The following is an 18,795-nucleotide window of genomic DNA, read 5'->3' as shown; positions in this document are numbered from 1 at the left end:
ATTGGTGTACAAACTAGGTCATATTCTGGGCAAGTATAACCATGACAAATAGGCTTCGTGCCAGCACTATAGCATTGTAAGCAATTCATCAAATTTCCCAAAGCAGTATCAAACCCTAAGAAAGATTTGTTCAGTTTGCTGTCCCACCTTCAATCTTCTAAATGCACCTTTGCTATATTTTGACAAGGCTTTTTAATTTATTGCTATGGTTATTATTAAACCAGTATTGGACTGTTATGTAGAGCATTCTTCCAATTTGTTAGACTCAAATTAAAAATTCCCCCAACAATATGCTGAGCATGTATACACATTTAATACATCCGATGCTTACTAGACTGGACGTAAGGCTTTTATTGACCATAGCCTTCATCATTTTGATATTGGCTTTTCTGTTCAATTAAAAACGACAGACCAACTTTTGAGAAAATAGATTTTTATTAGGTTTTTTTTTAAAGAGATCAAACACTCAAAACATTGAAAGCCCCCTTTCAGATCACAACTAGTGTTTTCTACAAGCATCCTTTTGTTTAGGAGTGATCTGCTCCAACAATAGAAAAAGCCAACCACATCAGGTGGTTTGTGCTGCTCTGGTCAGTTTCAGAGACAACCGCCAATTACAGGATTAGGACCAGGGTTTGTGCTATTGGAATGGCATGAGAGGTAAAAACTTGGCAAGACCCCTCCCCCAACCTATATCTTATTATATTTAAAGACCAAATTAATTTCACAATGGAAGGATGTATTGAGTAGTGTTCTGAGCATAGCTAGTAAAGCCAAGAATGAAGACTACAGAAAGAGGCTAGAGATAAAATCAGAACCAGACTAGATCACCTGATGTCTTCCAGTAGCTTTAGATATTAACTTTCATTTATTTGCCTAGCAAATGGTTTTTGGAATAGCAGTTTAAAGTATCTGGAAGATACACAGAGCCAGGCTATTCCCCCAGTGCAAGCATCCATTATCACTAATAATTTGGCAATTCACAAGCCATGTTAAGATATAATTATCTATATACATAGGATACTTGGAAGTATAGCGTCCCAAACCTCAATGCAACACTTTCCATTTACTCTAGAAAGAAGAGCATAGTAAGCAGCTAACAGAGGCCTGGTTGTGAAGGCAATGCATAAATCCCATGTACCTATATGAGTCTCTTCTTTGCTCCCTCTATCTAGAACTGTTTTGAAAAGTAATTTAAATATATTCTGAAATATTATTGCATTAGGAAGATGTGAATCATTTTGTATCTTGGTAGAAATGATGTGACTTCTGTGTAGCAATGTTCCCTATCCTTTTTTTTTTCTTTTGGCACCCTAGAGTGGTAGCCCTCTGCCTCAGATTGTACCATAGATGAACTGGGACAAGTTATCTTCCAATCATCAGTAGAAGATACAATCAGCAAAGAGGGCTGAAGACTGCAGTGAAACTTCAGTATGGCATTCCCTACTTCGTTCCACCTACTCTGCAAAAGCCAATTATGCCCTTAGAAGGAGAAAGGAGAGCAGTTTGGAAGCCACCTTTATTCCTGAAGCCTTTTAATTTGGGTAGCCTAAAACAGCCTTTCCTTGTAGTCCAGTTTGTCAAAAATGTACAGGTTGGGGAAGGCTAACTTAGATCCATTTTGTTTCAGTCCAAAATTATGTATGATTAAGTAAAGTAAATCCAACAGAGTTCAATACATTGTATTTATTTATGGTGACAGATTCTAAAGAATCCAAAGTTTGTATGTCAGGCTTATTGCATGACAGATTTGATAGCTGCAGAACACATTCAAACACAAGTCTAGAAGTGCCATTCATAGTGTCAAACTCTTCAGGATATTTTCATGCACACAAGGAAAACAGCAGTATCACAGCAGATATATCTGGTGCAGCCTCTACTTATATTTCACCACACATCCCCATACAGCAAAAAGTGCTTTAAAAAAAAAAGCATCCAGCAAGCCCTTGATTACATGGGAGAACTTTTTTTCTCCCAAACACAGCATTGATCTGGTTTTTTTTTTAAAGAGGCAATTTTTACTATTTAAATTTTCACCCATCATTTTAGCTAAAAACATTGCTGGCAGCCAGCTGTGCAGTTTTAGTGCAAACCCATTTCTCTCCTTGTAAATGTGAATTATCAAATGGTTGTCAAAGGAGACAGTTTGGAAAAGCAAAGCCTTCCTTCAAGTGGCAGAGGAAACCTAGGGCAGCCCTCTTAATCATCAGGCATTGCAGAATATGGAAGACTTCACCAGTATAGAGGAGAGATCATCTCAAGCCACCTATATATTCAAGAACTCTATTTACACAGCATTGGATTTATCAGAATTGAGAAGTTTCTCTTAGCTTGTACAACTTGTAGAAATACCAAAGTGGGTGAAGTTGTGGTAGGTATTGGTCAACAGATGTTAAAAACTGCCTTACCATCTCAGCTCATTGTCTCTCAGGAAGAGGCAGGGTGTTTAGCTAGACAAAATCCAAGTATATTTTATTTCTTTTTTTCTTTTTTTTTTTTTTTAGTCTGCTCCAACAAGGTACAGTTTTGATTGCAAAGAAAACAGATTAGCAAAGAAGTCAACCTTCAAAGATACACCATGGAGTATTTTGTGTATCCCTTACAGAGCAGGTATGTCCAACAGCAAAGTATCTGCTGCCTCAGCTTCCTAAAAAGTATAAACTAATCTGAACTGATATGTTGTAAAATTTCTATGCAATCCAAGAAAATATATAGGAAGAATTATTGTGCTGGGTATATAATTATTTCAAAACCTAATTTGACAAGACATCAACAATTTCTTGTGTACAGTTGTCTACAGCTCTCTCGTCTCTTACTTATTCTACTGTAGCAAGCGCAACACATGAGGAATTTTCTCTACATTGAAATTTTATAAGCAAAAGCAAGGCAATGGACCTGTGCAAATCAGATCCGATCCAAATGTATTTTTTCTAAATCAGATTTGAATTGTCAGTTCAAAAGTGTGAACTGTGTTAATCCAATTTGTTAAGTTCAATTCAAACAAAAAGTCATCTAAATTGGATCACTTCATCTGATTCAATGCATCAAACCTAGTCTTCAATTTGATGACTTGATTCAATACATCACTGATACCTTGTCAAATTAAGACTGTAAAGTTTTGCACAGTCATAACAAGCAGTGTTAAAATGATTTCCTTAGTCTAACATGGAATCAAGTAGGTAGTCACAGACACCCAACAGGGAGAGAAGCACAATTCTCAAGATACTGTAATGGGCTATCAGACACAAAGCTGAGGGCTTCTCAGATCAGTTCTGGGTCTAACTGGTTCTTTTTGTTAACCAGGACAAAGGCTATGCATGTACCTTTTTATGTTTTTGGTCCAGCTCATTTTTACTCTAATACCATTGACAGTCATAGAGGCCATTAAAGCCTGGGAACAACTGCTCCTTGCATGAAAAAGATATATTGATCCACACAGCAACATACTGATCTATAGACTTTCCTTTAAGAGGAATTAAAGTGTTAGGGTTTTGGCACTGCACATTAAATTGAATAATAATTCAACTTAATAATAATAATTCAGGGTAGTTCCTATTTCCTCTGGTAGCCTTTGCAATGAGGGCACATAATCCATCTCATTAGAAATTCTCTTATCATTATGAATTGAACCCCCATTTAGTTCCCCATCCCAGCTCTGCTCCAGCTGTTAATCAGTGCTGCTGGTCCATCAGACAGCAACCCATGTTACAGTGGCTGCTGTGGAAAGCCTCTGCCTACCTCAGATCCCTTGACAGAAATGAATGTGTGATCCTAAAACCAAAAATTCCTGGCAAACATCCATAACTAAGCTGTCAATATAGATTTTTGCCACTACAAAAAAAATTACAGTATTTCTTTTTTGGTTGCAGGCACTTGTATAAGATTTCTTTGGTCCCTTAAAAGGAATTAACCACTTTGAAATATGTTCAGAAAAAAATAGAGTCTGCACAGTCCATAATGCTTCTTGCACTAAGAAAAAAAAATCAGCTTGCATTTAAGGTAGTGCAGCTCTGCTTTTAACCTAATCCTTTCCACCCACCTTATACATTAACTCAAGCATTTTCTTCCTGTAAACATATCTGGTAATTAGACATATGACTGCACAATTTCCCACGATTAAGTAGACTTATAGTTCCAATGTAAGAGCAAGATACTCAGAGCAAGAGACCTATTTTTTTTTTTCCTTTTCTTCTGAACACACAGCCTCTGCTCCTTGAGAAGACAAAGACTGGAGCTTTTTTCAGCATTCAGCTGCATGGGAGCCACGTTGGGTAGGAGTGACTGCAAGGCAGAAGAGGTTGCATGTGGGTTACATAATAGTTGACATTTATTTCACTGATGTATGGTGCTGGCTGATAATAACAAGTCACATTTGTGACAGTTGGAATTATGTTCCGCTCAGCCAGGACCCGGAGGGCCAACATGGCAATGAGGTTCAGCGTCTGTCGTCTTTCATGTCCCATCAGGCACACCGTACTCTCATTTACCACTCTGTGTAAGGTCATCAGGCAATCATACCTTTTGCTTTCCATCCCTACAAAGTGACTTTGGAGGTAAGACTCCAGCTTTCGTTGTTGTTCCCCAATGTCAGGAAAGTCTATAAAAAACCTCGAACACATGTACCTCTGCAAGGCTTTCATGTCAACTTCTGATTTAGCTTGAAATCCCCTCACGAGGAGGTTGCAGTACTTCAGAAGCCCACCTCCTCTGATTTCCTCTGGATTCCTAGTAGCTATAATTCGGTTCCTCAGGTGATCAATCGCCTCCTCAAAGTCCCCATACATACTCTCCCCAGTGACAGTAGGGTGGAAGTTTGCAGACATTGGATTCTCTGAGCACTCTCCAAAGAGCAATAGTGAGTCCAATATGATCTGGAAAGAATCAACGCTGAACTCAAACTGCCGCCGGAGAGAGTCTACAAATTTGAGTTCCACATTCTTCCCACTGTTGTTTGACAGTGATATAAGGCTCCAGCGGTCAGTTTCATTGCACACTTTCACCAACTTCTGCACATAGGCCTCCTTCAGAGTCATGGGAGTGATCTTATCTTTGTTTACCCCTTCAGGGAGGAAATCCAGGAGACAATCCATCACTACATCTTTTACCAGCTGGAAAATATCCTCGCTTTTCAGATCAACACCAAAAATGAGATCCAGATCTTTATACCCCAGACCGCTGTCCTGGTGCAACACGTGGCTAGCTGCTGAGCCATTCAGCCTCACATTGTGGACAGTGATGCCCTGCTTTTCTAGACGACTACGGACCACCTGCAAAGCAAGGAGAGGCAAATTGGTACGAGTTGACAGTAACTAATGGTGTGGAAAGCAGTTTCAATGGGAAATGTAACAGACCACAGGCTAGGAAATTTGAAATATGTGAAAATGTCCTTAGTATCTTTAGAAACAATACAGAAAATCAAGCCAAAAAGAACAGTGTAATAGCCAAATGTGAGACATTCCTATGAGCCCAGCTGAATATAATGCCTGGAAATCATCAAATCTACTGTTGTATCGCTGTTTGCATACTTGTCTTATGGGATAAACAGCAGCTCAGGTGAATAATTTTTAAATAGGAGTAGTATAGGAGAAAGGGATTAACAACTAACTTTACCAATAATCTGTAGACCACTTTTTTACTGAATGTTTGGCGTGACATCAGGATTTCATTATGCTGAAATCCTGATTTCATTATGCATAGTTAGAGATGAACAGATCTTCCATATACTTTGTTGTTCTTCTGTCTTAAGGTAGCATCTGCCCTGACAGGTTCAAAATAAATACTTGGGCCTTCTCTTATCACCTTTACTTTCAAAGTCAGGAATTCTCCTACAACTTTCTTGTAGCGCAAATGATAGATATAAATTTGAGGTTGTAGTTTGAAATGTGAAATAAGTTTGATGTTAGTTAAAAAACTGGTGAGTGATAATCCAGACTGCCAAGGTTTAAGGACAAAGAAAAGCTGCTTCTCTATGGACCTACAACCATACAGCTTTAAACACCTTGTGAAAAATTTAAGTTCAACAATCATGCAGCTGCAAATTTGTTCAAATTTAAATGCAACTCAGGCTGTAACTACAATCAAAATTATTATATAGGGTTGAGATTAACACCCCCCCCCCAGTCTTTTAGTTCTCTTCCAAAATCAATTACTATCACTTCAGTAGACATTCACAAAAGATATATGAGATATTCAGATGGCTGTACTATACTGATATACATAAGTATCATCTTAGTCATCAGGACTAAGTCAGGCCACAATCTCGGAAGCAGGCTTCAGACAGAGACCCTTATAATGAAAGCATATGTTACACCCAGTTAGGAAAATATATGTTAAGATACAGAATTTCAGACCACCAAAACCCAGAGCATGAGGATTTTATTCTACCAAAATAAAGCTAGTCATTAGCTTTCTGGTAAGGTTGGAGGTTCTAATGGTGTTCAAGAAAGTGAATAAATACCAAGCTACTCTTAATATATCTACCTGTACAATCTGAAAAAACCCCAGATTATACAGCAATTATACAAATTTAAGGGGAAAAAAAGTTTAAATGTCCTCTGGGAGGTTTTTTTTCCTGTTTCACAACTAGCACACAGTTGCAAACTGGATAATTTAATATCAGAAGAATAAATCTTACAGAAGACGTCTGTTTACTGAGAATACTGGTCAATTTGTATAGCTACAGTGTATCATTAGCCATCTGGCAGAATAGGCATATTAAATATTCCTTACCTCTTTTGGTTTAGAGACAAGACACATCAGGCATTAGAACAGTAACTGCCTTTTTAGGTTACATGCTCAAGACTGGTGAACTCTGTATTTAGCACTGGCTAATATTTTCTGGTCAGAGTCAATCATTTCTGTTTACAGTACAATGAACTGCTATGTGCCATTTAGTAATGTTATGGTTTTAGAGGTATACAAAGACTAGCCCTCATTTCCCTTTAAGAACACTTGTCCTTTTGCATGTTACAACAGCATTGTTCTGCAAAGTTGTGGGGTTTCTTGTAAGAGAACTTGAAGCAAGATATATTTCATTCAATTAATTGGACAGATATTATGGGATGCATTGGGAGATTCTTATCAATATTTAATATTTCTAATATTGCTGAAGTGATCAAGTTTATGTGTGCATAAATACTTGTGAGTTGAACTACTCTAGCTAAATCAGAATGCAGATCCTGGCTAATTTGTCAGTGTCTTTGTGTAGTATAATTGAATAACTAAAACAGAATTAAACCAAATCTATATGTTTTTGTAAAAACAATCTATTACTTTTACTTATATTACTTTGTTAAACAACTCACTGAAATAAGAAGAATGTGCTTTTCTATTAGAATATTTCAATGTCACTGGTTAATGGGGATACTTCCAAAAGTTATCTGATCAAGAAAACTTTTTGAACTGCATTGCAGAATTTATTTCAGGGTGACCAAGTAGGTCATGTAAAAATGTCAGAAGGGCACAGAATTCTTCATATTTGCATCCAGGGACTGAAGGAGGGGGAAAAGTGAATTATATCCTTCCTTTTTGTATTGGTTTTAAAAAGCTACTTTGACACTTTGAGTACCATTGTTGCTATAGTCATTTGTTGTCAAAGCTATAACTTTACATACTGTACCAGTGTATATTCTTTTCAAAGCATCACCATTTAAAATGGCAAAACTCCTAACCAGCATATATACAAAGACTGCACCATAGTTTATTTGGACAGTGCTGTTTATGCTTGAGAGAGAAAATTAGAATCTATCAGCTGAAAATCTCAGTCCAATCTGTCACTGTTCAACATCTTACCTTCTAAAACCTCTTCATCAGCATCAATGCTATCTCCAACTGCTGTCCTACACCCTACAAAATTCAATTAATCACCAGCCAAACCCATATCCCACATGCTACTGCTTGTCCTCTGAAATACCTTCATGCCAAATCAGCATTTTTCCATGCTTTGCCAGCCAAGCCTTTTATACTGGCTGTTACATGTTCCATATCACACCCACCCTATAGTCATAGCTATATTCAACTACTTGAGCCCTGTATGCACTTCTATATTCGTCATAATTCACTGCCAATGATATAATTCAAAACATCAGGTGCTGGTAGCTAGCCTTTACCCATCAAAAACATTGCTCCATAATCCAAAGATAGTTCACCAGGTAATTTAACATGGAATGGTAGAGATGGGACACCACCCAGTGCTTGAGTAAGATTGACTACTCTATTTAGGTAGTCAAATACAGGACTAAATGTGTGCAAGAATATGCCAGTCTTATTAATTTTTGCTTTAAGAAATTTTATGGCTGCACATTTTGGAAATTACCACAATACGAATTTAAGTAATCTGTAAGGAAGCTGAAAATTAAAAACCTAGAAACAGAATGCTGTATTCTAAAAAATATGGAATGTTCTTTTTTCTTCCATACCATGTCAAACCTCCTCCTGGACAGAATGCCATATTAAAAGGGATTCAGCCTGTTTTGGTGGTATCAAGAAGTTTCTGTCTCTAGATTGACATCTCTTATTAGCTTGGCTTCTGTGTTCAGAGAGTAAAGCGATAGGTATACTAGAATTGCCTGGCAGCCATCGTGACTCTCCTTTTCAGAATTTCAAGTTCTGCAGTGCCTATTTATTTATTCATCAGATTTCCACACTGCCCATCTCACCTAAGTGACTGGGCGGTTTACAATAAAAGATGATGTCTAATTAATGATTGAAGCAAGTATCAAACTAGCACAAAAACATTTACATGTCTTTATGTATTGCATTCCTAACTCATTTTCTCTCTAGAAGCTCAAGGCAACGCACATAGCTCTTCCTTGTGCAATTTCCCCCAAAACTATAATTAAGTAGGATAGACTAGACTAAGATACAGTGACTACTCTTAATATCAGCTAATAACTTCCCATGTGTAAGGATGGATTTAAATCTAGATATATTTTTTCATGCACACATTTTACAGTTGGAGTATGTCGTTCAAAAGATAGAACCAGAAAAACTCTGTATGAAAGAACTGCCCTAATTTAGAGTTCTGCAATACAATTAGTGCAGAATGTGTAATTTTCATATAATGCATTATGTGAGTACAAACATGCACTTCTCATGGAAACACTTTAGCTCCTGGCAATTACTGTAGTGAAAGGCAGCAAGTTTTGTTCAATGCTTTAAAAAAATAGAACCCAATGTGCCTTGTTACATCTGAGTCATTGCAGAGGAATGAAGCCACCTCCCATATAAAATGAATATGCAAGCAGCTTTTTGGCACAACATTAGTGCCTACTAAGCAGTGTTGCTACTTTATAGACAAACAAATCCTTAGTAATTTGTGGCAGTGATGACACACTGAGCCGAGCAGGCTATTTAAGGGCAAATGGACTGTACTGGAAGCAGTTGGTCCAGCTTCTCACTGGGCAGAAATTACAAGCATCAAGTATAAATGTGTGCACCCATGGAGGTCTACTTCCAATGAAGTATAGAAAGAGTATTCCAAAGTAATGTATATGTTAATGAACATGGATTTGTATTATGTCACAAAGTTATGTAATCTCTAGGTAAAGAAATATCATCTGCAAGACCATGTGGTGTAATGGTTACACTGCTGGAATAAAATCAAAGAATCTTCAAATCATGCAACCACAAAACTTGTTAAATAAAATTTAGACCAGCTATATATATGAAATGACAGGCATTAAAGTGATGTCCAAATTATATATCTATCAAGCCAAAGCAAAGCACAATTCTCATTCAGTGATCCAAGTGTGCTGAGGCTCACTTCCTGCCAAGACAGGATACACTTAAAGCAAATACTAAAGCTATAAATGGTTGGGTAATTCTAAAGTCAATGTAAAGGTTCAACTGAACTGTGATCAAGCAAACAATCTGCTCCAGGCTGTTCTCATCTCAGAGTACACTGTATATTCCCAGTTCTAATAAGCACATTAAAATCCATCCTATCGTCAGCAATGACATTTACAATTTTACCTTTCCAGAAAAGTCCAAGCTCGTGAATGAAATGGAGAGCACATTGCTTTGAACTTTTATGCCTGTAACATTTTTCATTAACCCAGGAGTGACTGAAAAGGAACAAAAAGAAGCTGACATATGCTAGAGATGTTAAAAAGATGACATCAACTGATGTGAAGTGGCTGTCATGTTATTTCCTTTTTATATTGACAAAGTTAGATCAATATAAATGTGAACAATGCCTTCATTAAAGGTAGTCTTCGATTTACAACCATTTGTTTAGTAACCATTTGAAGTTACAACGGAACTGAAAAAAATGACTTACAAATAGTCCTCACACTTACAACTGCTGCAGCACCCCCAGTCAAGCAATCAAAAACTGGGTGCTTGCCAACCTGCATGCATTTTCTACAGCTGCAGCATCCTGGGGTCGTATGATTGTCATTTGCCACTTTCTCAGCTGGCTTCTGGCAATCAATCAATGGGAGAAGTCAGATTCACTTACTGACCATGTGATTCACTTAACAACTGCAATGATACATTAATAACTGTGGTGAAAAAGTCATAAATTCAGGAACAACTCACTTAACAATCATCTTAACAATGGAAATTCAGGTCCAAGACGAGTACTACCTCATCAATCTCCCAAACCAGCTTTTATGCTGTTCCCATCTTTAGGGTTCTTTTATAATATTTTCTCATCTGCAAGTTAAGCAGCCCACAGAAATATGTAACTGATATATAAACCTATGATATTCAGTTTTTGGAAAATAAGCATTAACCTAGGCTAAATTATCTGACATGATTACATTTATTCTTTGACTTACGATACAATTGAGCCCAAAATTTTTGTTGCTAAGCAAGACAGTTGTTAAATGAATTGTGCCCATTTTACAATCTTTTTGCCATGGTTATTCAGTGAATCTGCAGTTAAGTGAATCACCTGGTCATTAAGCAAATCTGGCTTTCCCCATTGACCTTGCTTGTCAGGAAGCTAGCTGGGAAGGTCGCAAATAATAATCACATGACCCTAGGAAGCTGCAACAATCAGAAATACATGCTGGTTGCCAAGCACCTGAATTTTGATCATGTGACCACAGGGATGCAGCAATAGTTGTGTGAAAAATGTTCATAAGTCACTTTTTTTCAGTGCTGTTGTAACTTCAAATGGTTGTAAATCAAGGATTACCTGTACAGTACTATAATAGTCCATCAAAGTGGACTATACAGTAGGTTCAGTAGACTAGTCTTTCCCTACTAGGAATTGTTAAAATTTTGAATGGAAGTCTGCACATTTGCAGGATGCTCAGACTGGGGAAGGCTGCTACAGCATATTTTCTTATCTACCATTAATATCTCTGGATGTGTACCATTATCCAGGTTTTTCTTACTTCCTAATTCTAGACATTCTTTTTCGGTTTTACAGGCATCACAGGTTTACTGGCCAAAGTCTCCCTACTAAAGAACCAACATTTAGAAAGAAATTCCCTATATAAAATTTACCTAAAGACAGTGTGTAATCATATATGCCAGTCATTAATGACCAGAGAATCTTTGACTATTTCTTTTCATTTTTATTTTATACTAAAACAGACTAACTTTTGCATGGCATTCAGCCAAGGTCAAAAGACCAGACACCACCTTCATCAGCAGATTTATTTTCTGCTAGCAGATTCCAAGCTCTAAATAAGCAGATTGCAGAATACCAAGTGAGAGGCCAACCACCATGCAAATTAGTCAGATCAGAATGAAACATAAAACTTAAAATAGCTTCATCAAATGTATTAATTATGAACTCCCAAGAATGAGCTAATTTGTTTTCCATAGTATTTTACATTTGTGCCTCCCTGCCCAAAAGCTTGAATAGCCTCACAATCTTTTTCGGTACAAAAAAAAAAAAATGCACTGAGGTCTCAAGTGAGCTTTCTTACAAATTAAGATGGAAAGCTATAGCATAGATCTACCTATGAAGAAAAGGAGAAAGATGAGTAAGATCAGTATGGAAGAGGAAGAATGTTGTTAATATTCTGAGAATTGATTCTTGTAATTGGTTATATCCCTTACAGCATGTTGCAAAAGGGTCAACATGTTCTCATTGTTAGAGACTTGTTTTACTCAGGTCCCACAAAAATCCAAATATTTGCCTTTCAGCATTTTCTCTCCCTTTGAAAACACAGCTGGTAGGGATTTCCAACTTCCAATACATCTGCAGCACTAGCCTTCACACATGAGTTAGCACAGTACTGAGCTCTTTGGAATGGAAAGGTGACCTGAAAATAGCTGACTACAAGAAAAGCAAGGCACACTTCTCCCCAAGGTCTGTGAAGCCCCTCCAAAAAGGTTAGAAGCTTCTGAACAGCTGATCTGTAGTGACAACTTAGAAAAGCTTAGGTCACCCTTTCTATGGGCACAATTGATGGGCAGGAATTTAACTTTGATTGACTGCATTCCTGCTTTTATATAATCCACAAGAAAACCCTGTACTACTTTCAAGAGCAGGCATTTGCCTCTTTTTCATTCTTTTTTCCATGAGTAAAGAGTTTGCCAACACAGCATAAACAGACTGCAACTTTAAAAAAAAACAAAAACTCGGGATTGTTGCAGGCAAATGTGAGAACACACTGTTCCCTTTCACTTTTGCTGAAAGGGACGGAAAAGCTCTGTAGAACTGTAGTGGGGAATCTAGTACAATCCTCACCTATGTCTAGCTGACTGTTGGAAAACAATGGCTCAGGCATGCTACAGAGTGGCTTCATTCACACATTCAAAAAAATAAATCATAGTTAACAAGCAGTAGTTGTACAATATAAACCAAAAGAAATCACATAATGCAGCTTAATAAAATGGCAAGGCTCACAAAATATGCCGAGATATGGTTTGATTTTGGTTTAGGCACTGTTGTAATGAATTAGCATGCCTATGAACTCCAGCAGTGTAAAAGGCAACACTCATTATTTCAAAACACCAATACATTAAAAAAATGTACTACACAACTCTTTACACAAAACTAAAACAGTGTTTACAACAAGACTAGCTATGATAAAAATAAAAGCATATAATGCCTTAATGCAGCTTGAATCAGAATACCATATTAGGCCATAATAAAACATGCCTTTCTTGGAGAAAATCTATTTGATTGTTAACAGTCATCACCAATTTGACAGCACATAATCCATCCAATCGATCTATTTGGTACAACATATGTGAACATAGCAACTTTGGTTCGTTAACTCTGGATTATGATTTAGAATTGTGTACAAACTCAGCCACTCACAGGCTTCAACATGAATATTCCTTTATGGAAACAAGTATTTTTCTAAAAGAGAGACACCCTTGGTTGAGATTAAAAACTTACACCATCTAGATTCCTCCCAGTAAAGACCAACCAGTAATCATTATTAAGGCACAGCTCTGTCCAAGATGTAGTATGCCTCTTAGTTCCATATCTTTGACATTCTGTTAGTTATCATTGACCCAAAAGTTGTATGTAGTTTAGAATCGGCATATAACCAGTGGGGGAAGCTGTGACCTACCAACCACAGATTCCAGCAGCCCTAGACATAGACATAGCAAAGGGATACACTGACTTGCTTAGCATCATATGCTTCCCTTGTAGTATTTCCCCAAATTCAATTCCGAGACTGAAAATTCCTAAGCACTAATAGAGTTGGAGCAAAGGTTAGCAACCTACATCTTCAAAATGTTCTGAAAATCTCTCACCAATACAGTTAATGCCAAGAAACTGTGAAACTTCAAAGCATGTGTAGCCTTAGATTGTCAACAAGGTTAAGAACAAGTTCCACCTGTCTTTAACATGAATTTGTATGTAAATCAGAACTCATACTTACAAATGGGCTGCCTATTACAAAAAATGGTGGACAGCTTTCTCCTTCCTAGAGATGATAAACTGCTGAAGATGTGCTGTGTTTTTATGAAGTGCTGAAAAGAGCTTGTATATTAAAAACAGGCAGCTTCAGTGGTTTGTCAGCTTAAGGAAAGAGAATACCATCTGCCATTTTTAGTAATAGGGAACCTATTCATAAATATGGGTCAGAAGTTTTTAATCCAGGAATTGTCTGTATACCTAAGTTAACTCTAGCCACTTATGAAAGGCTTGGAACCAAGGAACTAAAGGGTCCATTCTCCAAAATGTTCAGTCCTTCATGTATAACCTATTTATACCAAAGTTCACAAGCCCAAGGCTTCATCTAAGAATTCTCATTGCATCTGGACACCAATTATTGGAACCTGCATATATTTAACTCCACCCATTTTAAATGCTGTACAGCTCTGTTTAGGTCAGGTCTGTCTTCTAAATAGGGCACATAAAGATACTAGTTATTTCTACCCCTCAAAGTGAATGGAAACTATTTATTAAATCAGGCTCCTCAGCTCCTCCTCAGGGGAGGAACAGGCTCAGGCTCAACCCATCCAAGACTGAGTGGCTGTGGTTTCCGACGTCCCGATATAGTCAGTTGACGCCATCACTGACTATTGGGGGCGAATCATTGGCCCCCATGGAGAGGGCTCGCAACTTGGGCATCCTCCTGGATTCACGGCTGTCTTTAGAAGAGCACTTGACGGCCGTGACCGGGAGGATTTTTCATCAGGTTCGCCTGATTCGCCAGTTGCGTCCCTTTCTGGATCGGGACTCGTTACGCACGGTCACTCATGCCCTTGTCACCTCCCGCCTGGACTATTGCAACGCTCTCTACATGGGGCTCCCCTTGAGGAGCACCCGGAGGCTTCAACTGGCGCAGAGTGCGGCCGCGCGGGTGGTTATGGGAGCGACATGGCGTTCCCATGTAACACCTCTCCTGCACGAGCTGCACTGGCTCCCGGTGGTCTTCCAGGTGCGCTTCAAGGTTTTGGTTACCACCTTTAAAGCGCTCCATGGCTTAGGACCCGGGTACTTGCGGGACCGCCTACTACCACCAATAGCCTCCCACCGGCCGGTACGCTCCCATAGAGAGGGGCTCCTCTGGGTGCCGTCAGCCAAACAATGCCGACTGGCGGCCCCCAGGGGGAGAGCCTTCTCTGTGGGGGCACCTACTATCTGGAACGAGCTCCCCCCAGAGATACGGAGGATCCTGGATCTGCGCACCTTCCGCCGCGCCTTAAAGACCTTACTATTTCACCAGGCCGGCCTGGCCTAAATTTCCCCCTCTTTTATAAAAGATTTTTAAAATTTTAAATATCTTTTAGTATTTATATATTCAATTTTAAATTGGTTTTAAAAGTTTGGGGTTTTAAATTTGTCGGGGCCAAAATTATTTAATTTGATTTTATTCTATTTTTAAATTTTGTATTGTATGTGTTTTTATTGTTTGGCTGTGCACCGCCCTGAGTCCTTAGGGAGTAGGGCGGTATAGAAATCTAATAAAATGAAAATGAAAATGAAAATGAAAAAAATTTCTATGAATACCTATACTGCATAATAGAAATTACTTTTTCCCCTCCTCCCAAACTAATTGCACTCATATATCTTTCTTCTTAAGGGTCTTTGATTATCAGGAGTTGCAGTCCTACTGCTTCATTAAGTAAGTTCCTCACAAATCAACACACCATTCTGCTCCAAATGTCTGATGGCCTAGTAATCTATGTGTGAAAACATTACCTGGCAACTAATTTCTCTTAATGTCATTGTTGTAAACCAATGCATTGAAAAGCCTGGTGGCATCTTAAAAGCCGACAAATATTATGGCATAAACTGTCCTGAACTACAGGCAACTTCACAAAATGATCTAAGAAAATAACATAAAACTTTCTTTTGACACAGAAGACCTAAGTGATTACCCCACCGCACCCCAGAATAAATCTCAAAGATACCTTCCTCCAAATCCTATTTTTCTTGGGATTACAACCTTTTTCACTTCATAATACAGCCACTACAGCAGCCATCCAGTGGGCAGTTTATTTTTATACTAATATTTCATACAGCTTTACCCCTTCCTAGACAAAATAATGCTTAAACTAATGAATAGTTTAACTTTTAGCTGCATCTCAAGAACTTGAAAACTGCAGTTCAGAAAAAAAAAGTATCACACTGGTGTAACATAATTGAAAGCCTGTTATTGGATCACCTCATATTATTGCTAAACACAACATAGTCATTATGGTTACCATTTTCTGCATTTCCACAGTATAGTAAGCCAAAAATTAATCCAAGAGTTTGGATGCACAAAATTTATTAGCCAGAAATAAGTAATCTCTGACCTGGATATGCATATGAAGAGTTACTGAGCATTAAACTATAGTCTGCCATCTACAGATAATCTAGTTAAGCTACAACTGAGCTATTCGTTCAGCAAAAAGTACACCTTAAATTTACCCACAGATGATTAAAGTTCATAGGAATGAGGGCGTAGAATTAATGCTAACTTAATTAATAGAGCATTATAGGAAGCTTTATCAAGACCATTAAAAAAAAAGACTGACCTTCTAAGAATGTACACTATGTCAAATTCTATGGGGGGGTGGGGTGGGATAGGGTAGATGGTGGCCAAAATGTTGCTTTAAGTGCCCTATAGCTACCCTGGTGGCTTCTTTACTATATTTTTAAACTTTCACTACAGTTATCTGAATAAAATTTTAAAAATACTATTAAAATAAAAGAATCTGGCACTTAATAACTTTTTAAAAAATACTATTAAAATAATAAAAGAAGCTGGCAGAGTGGAAAACATTTTTTTAAAGGAAAAAAAAAACACCCCCCCCCCCCCAAATTGTGAGAACAATTAACCTACATCTCTCCTCTTGACACTATATAACTCTGGAGTCTACCTGGGTTTAGGATATCCTAAAACAGCTCAATAATTCCAAATAAACTCAGGGACAAATATGTATTCCGCTGATGAGATTGCAGCTCTGGGGAAGCTTCCAGGGAGATGCAATCCCCTCCTCTCCTTATAATGGACCTTATAATGTTTCCTAATAGGATTTGATTGCTCATTTGTTCCCTATGACTATCATTAAGTGTTGTACCTTATGATTCTTGACAAACGTATTTTGTCTTTTTATGAACACCGAGAGCACATATGCCCCAAAGACAAATTCCTTGTGTGTCCAATCACACTTGGCCAATTAAGAATTCTATTCTAGTCTAGTCTAGTCTAGTCTAGTCTAGTCTAGTCTAGTCTAGTCTAGTCTAGTCTAGTCTAGTCTAGTCTACCCCCCCCTTTTTTAAAAAAAAAATCAATTTAACAGGGTCCTATTCGATTTGACTCTCCATGCTTCTCTTCCCCCGCCCTCATAGGCGAGAGGGAAGCTTCGGTGCTTTTAACCCACACAATACGCAGAAAGCTTGAGCAATTACCACCCTGACCTTAAGCATCCTCTCAATAAAAGGTGGCGGCTCCTCCGCTAAAATACGTGCAGTGACTGATCCAGCTGCAGATCCTGCCGGGCAGCCGGCGGCCCTTTAATTCCCGAGGAAGCCCGAGAACCGACTATTAATTTTAGGAAGCCTTGGTATGTATGCGCATTCCGAACGACTGACACGTTTTTCCGCCGGCCTGGCCCTCCCCGCCACCCACCCATCCCTCACCCAACGATCCCACATCCCCGGCCCCGAAGGACAGAGGGACACCTTGCTCCACACGGAAAGCGTCCCGTCCCACCCCGTGTCAGTCAGTCACCCCCGAAAAAGCAGGCTGCATTCCTGAGGTAAATCTTCCTCCTCCTCCTCCCCACCCGGGATCCCCAAAACCGGCTGCTGCGGGGCGGATCCTCCGCGTCGGCCTCGGGGTTCCCTCACGCACCTGCACGATTCTGCGGGGCCGCACCGACAAGGTGGGGAAGTTGCCGCGGCCGTGGATGGGGACGGCTTCCTCCAGGATGTGGTCCAGCCGCTGCACCTGCTCCCAGCTCAGGACGCTGAAGCGCTCATCCCCGTCAGCCGGCGTGGTCGGCGGCGCTTTCCCCGAGCTCGCGGCGGCCGTGCCAGCCGTCCCGGTCCCCGTGGCGCGCATCGTGAGGAGGAGTGGTGGGGCTCTTTCCCGAGGGAGACAAGAAAGGGTGGGTGGGTGTGGGGAAGCAGAGAAGCGCCGGAGAAAGGCGGTTACACAAACCGAGATAAAAACCCAGACGGCTCGAGCGGCTGAGGAAACCGCTTCACCCCCTCAAAAACAGAGGAAAATTCCAGAAGGAGAAGAAAGGGCGGGAAAAAAAAAAAAAACCAAAACCACCCGTGGAAAGAAATCGGTCTGAGGGAACCGGAGGGGGCGGGGAAAGGGAAGGCGTAACCTCGGCGCGTGCAAGAGCCAAGTTCCCTTCCTTCCACCCGTCCCCTCCTCACTCCGCGCCCGCAACGCTTGAGCACTGCGGGGAGCTCAGCCCCAGCATTGATTTATATACTACGGCGGCGACGCGACGCGATTGGCTCGGGTCGGACGACCAATCTTTGACGAGCTTTAGAAGTTCGGGGTGGTCGCCATTGGGTGCGAGAGGAGGGCGCGGCGCGGAGTTCGGGACGGCGACCCGCCCCCTTGGATTATTAGACTGGGGATGGGCGGGGAAGAGGAGGAGTTGGGGTTGGAATGAAGGGGAGGTGACGGGAGAAGGCGTTTGGCAGCTCAGACGTCAAAGGGAATCCTGGCCGCGATTGGCTAGCAGGGATTTGGAGCCTGCGAAAGGCAGCCTTGCCTAAAAGGCAAGGCGATTTTGATTGATTCTTCTCCGCTGTGCTGGAGTGATGAGGCGTGAGATGTCCTTGTAATATATATATTATCTTTGTGTAATGCTTTATTTGTATGTAAAAAGATGGGAGTGGACCAAAGCATGGGACAATACTGGACATACGTTTAAAGGAACTCTTGTCTTGATTTTTTTTTCCAGAATTCA

The 18,795-nt window shown here is 39.6% G+C and overlaps 1 protein-coding gene across 1 annotated transcript; it reads right to left on the bottom strand.

Moving 5' to 3' along the window:
- Nucleotides 1-436: 436 nt before the first annotated feature.
- Nucleotides 437-18,258, bottom strand: TENT5B (terminal nucleotidyltransferase 5B). The gene is made up of 2 exons (XM_070949287.1): nt 17,715-18,258; nt 437-5,267 (listed from the first exon to the last, which is right to left on the bottom strand). The coding sequence occupies exons 1-2, from the start codon at nt 17,922-17,924 to the stop codon at nt 4,248-4,250; spliced, it is 1,230 nt and encodes a 409-aa protein (XP_070805388.1). The 5' UTR covers nt 17,925-18,258; the 3' UTR covers nt 437-4,247.
- Between the last annotated feature and the right edge of the window lie 537 nt (nt 18,259-18,795).

Source organism: Pituophis catenifer, unplaced genomic scaffold (genome assembly GCF_029215685.1).
Source record: "Pituophis catenifer annectens isolate HBS135680 unplaced genomic scaffold, rPitCat1.0.hap2 SCAF_9, whole genome shotgun sequence".
Lineage (NCBI taxonomy): Eukaryota > Metazoa > Chordata > Lepidosauria > Squamata > Colubridae > Pituophis > Pituophis catenifer.
The sequence above is the reverse complement of the archived record's forward strand: the minus strand, read 5'-3'. Positions and strand labels throughout refer to the sequence as shown.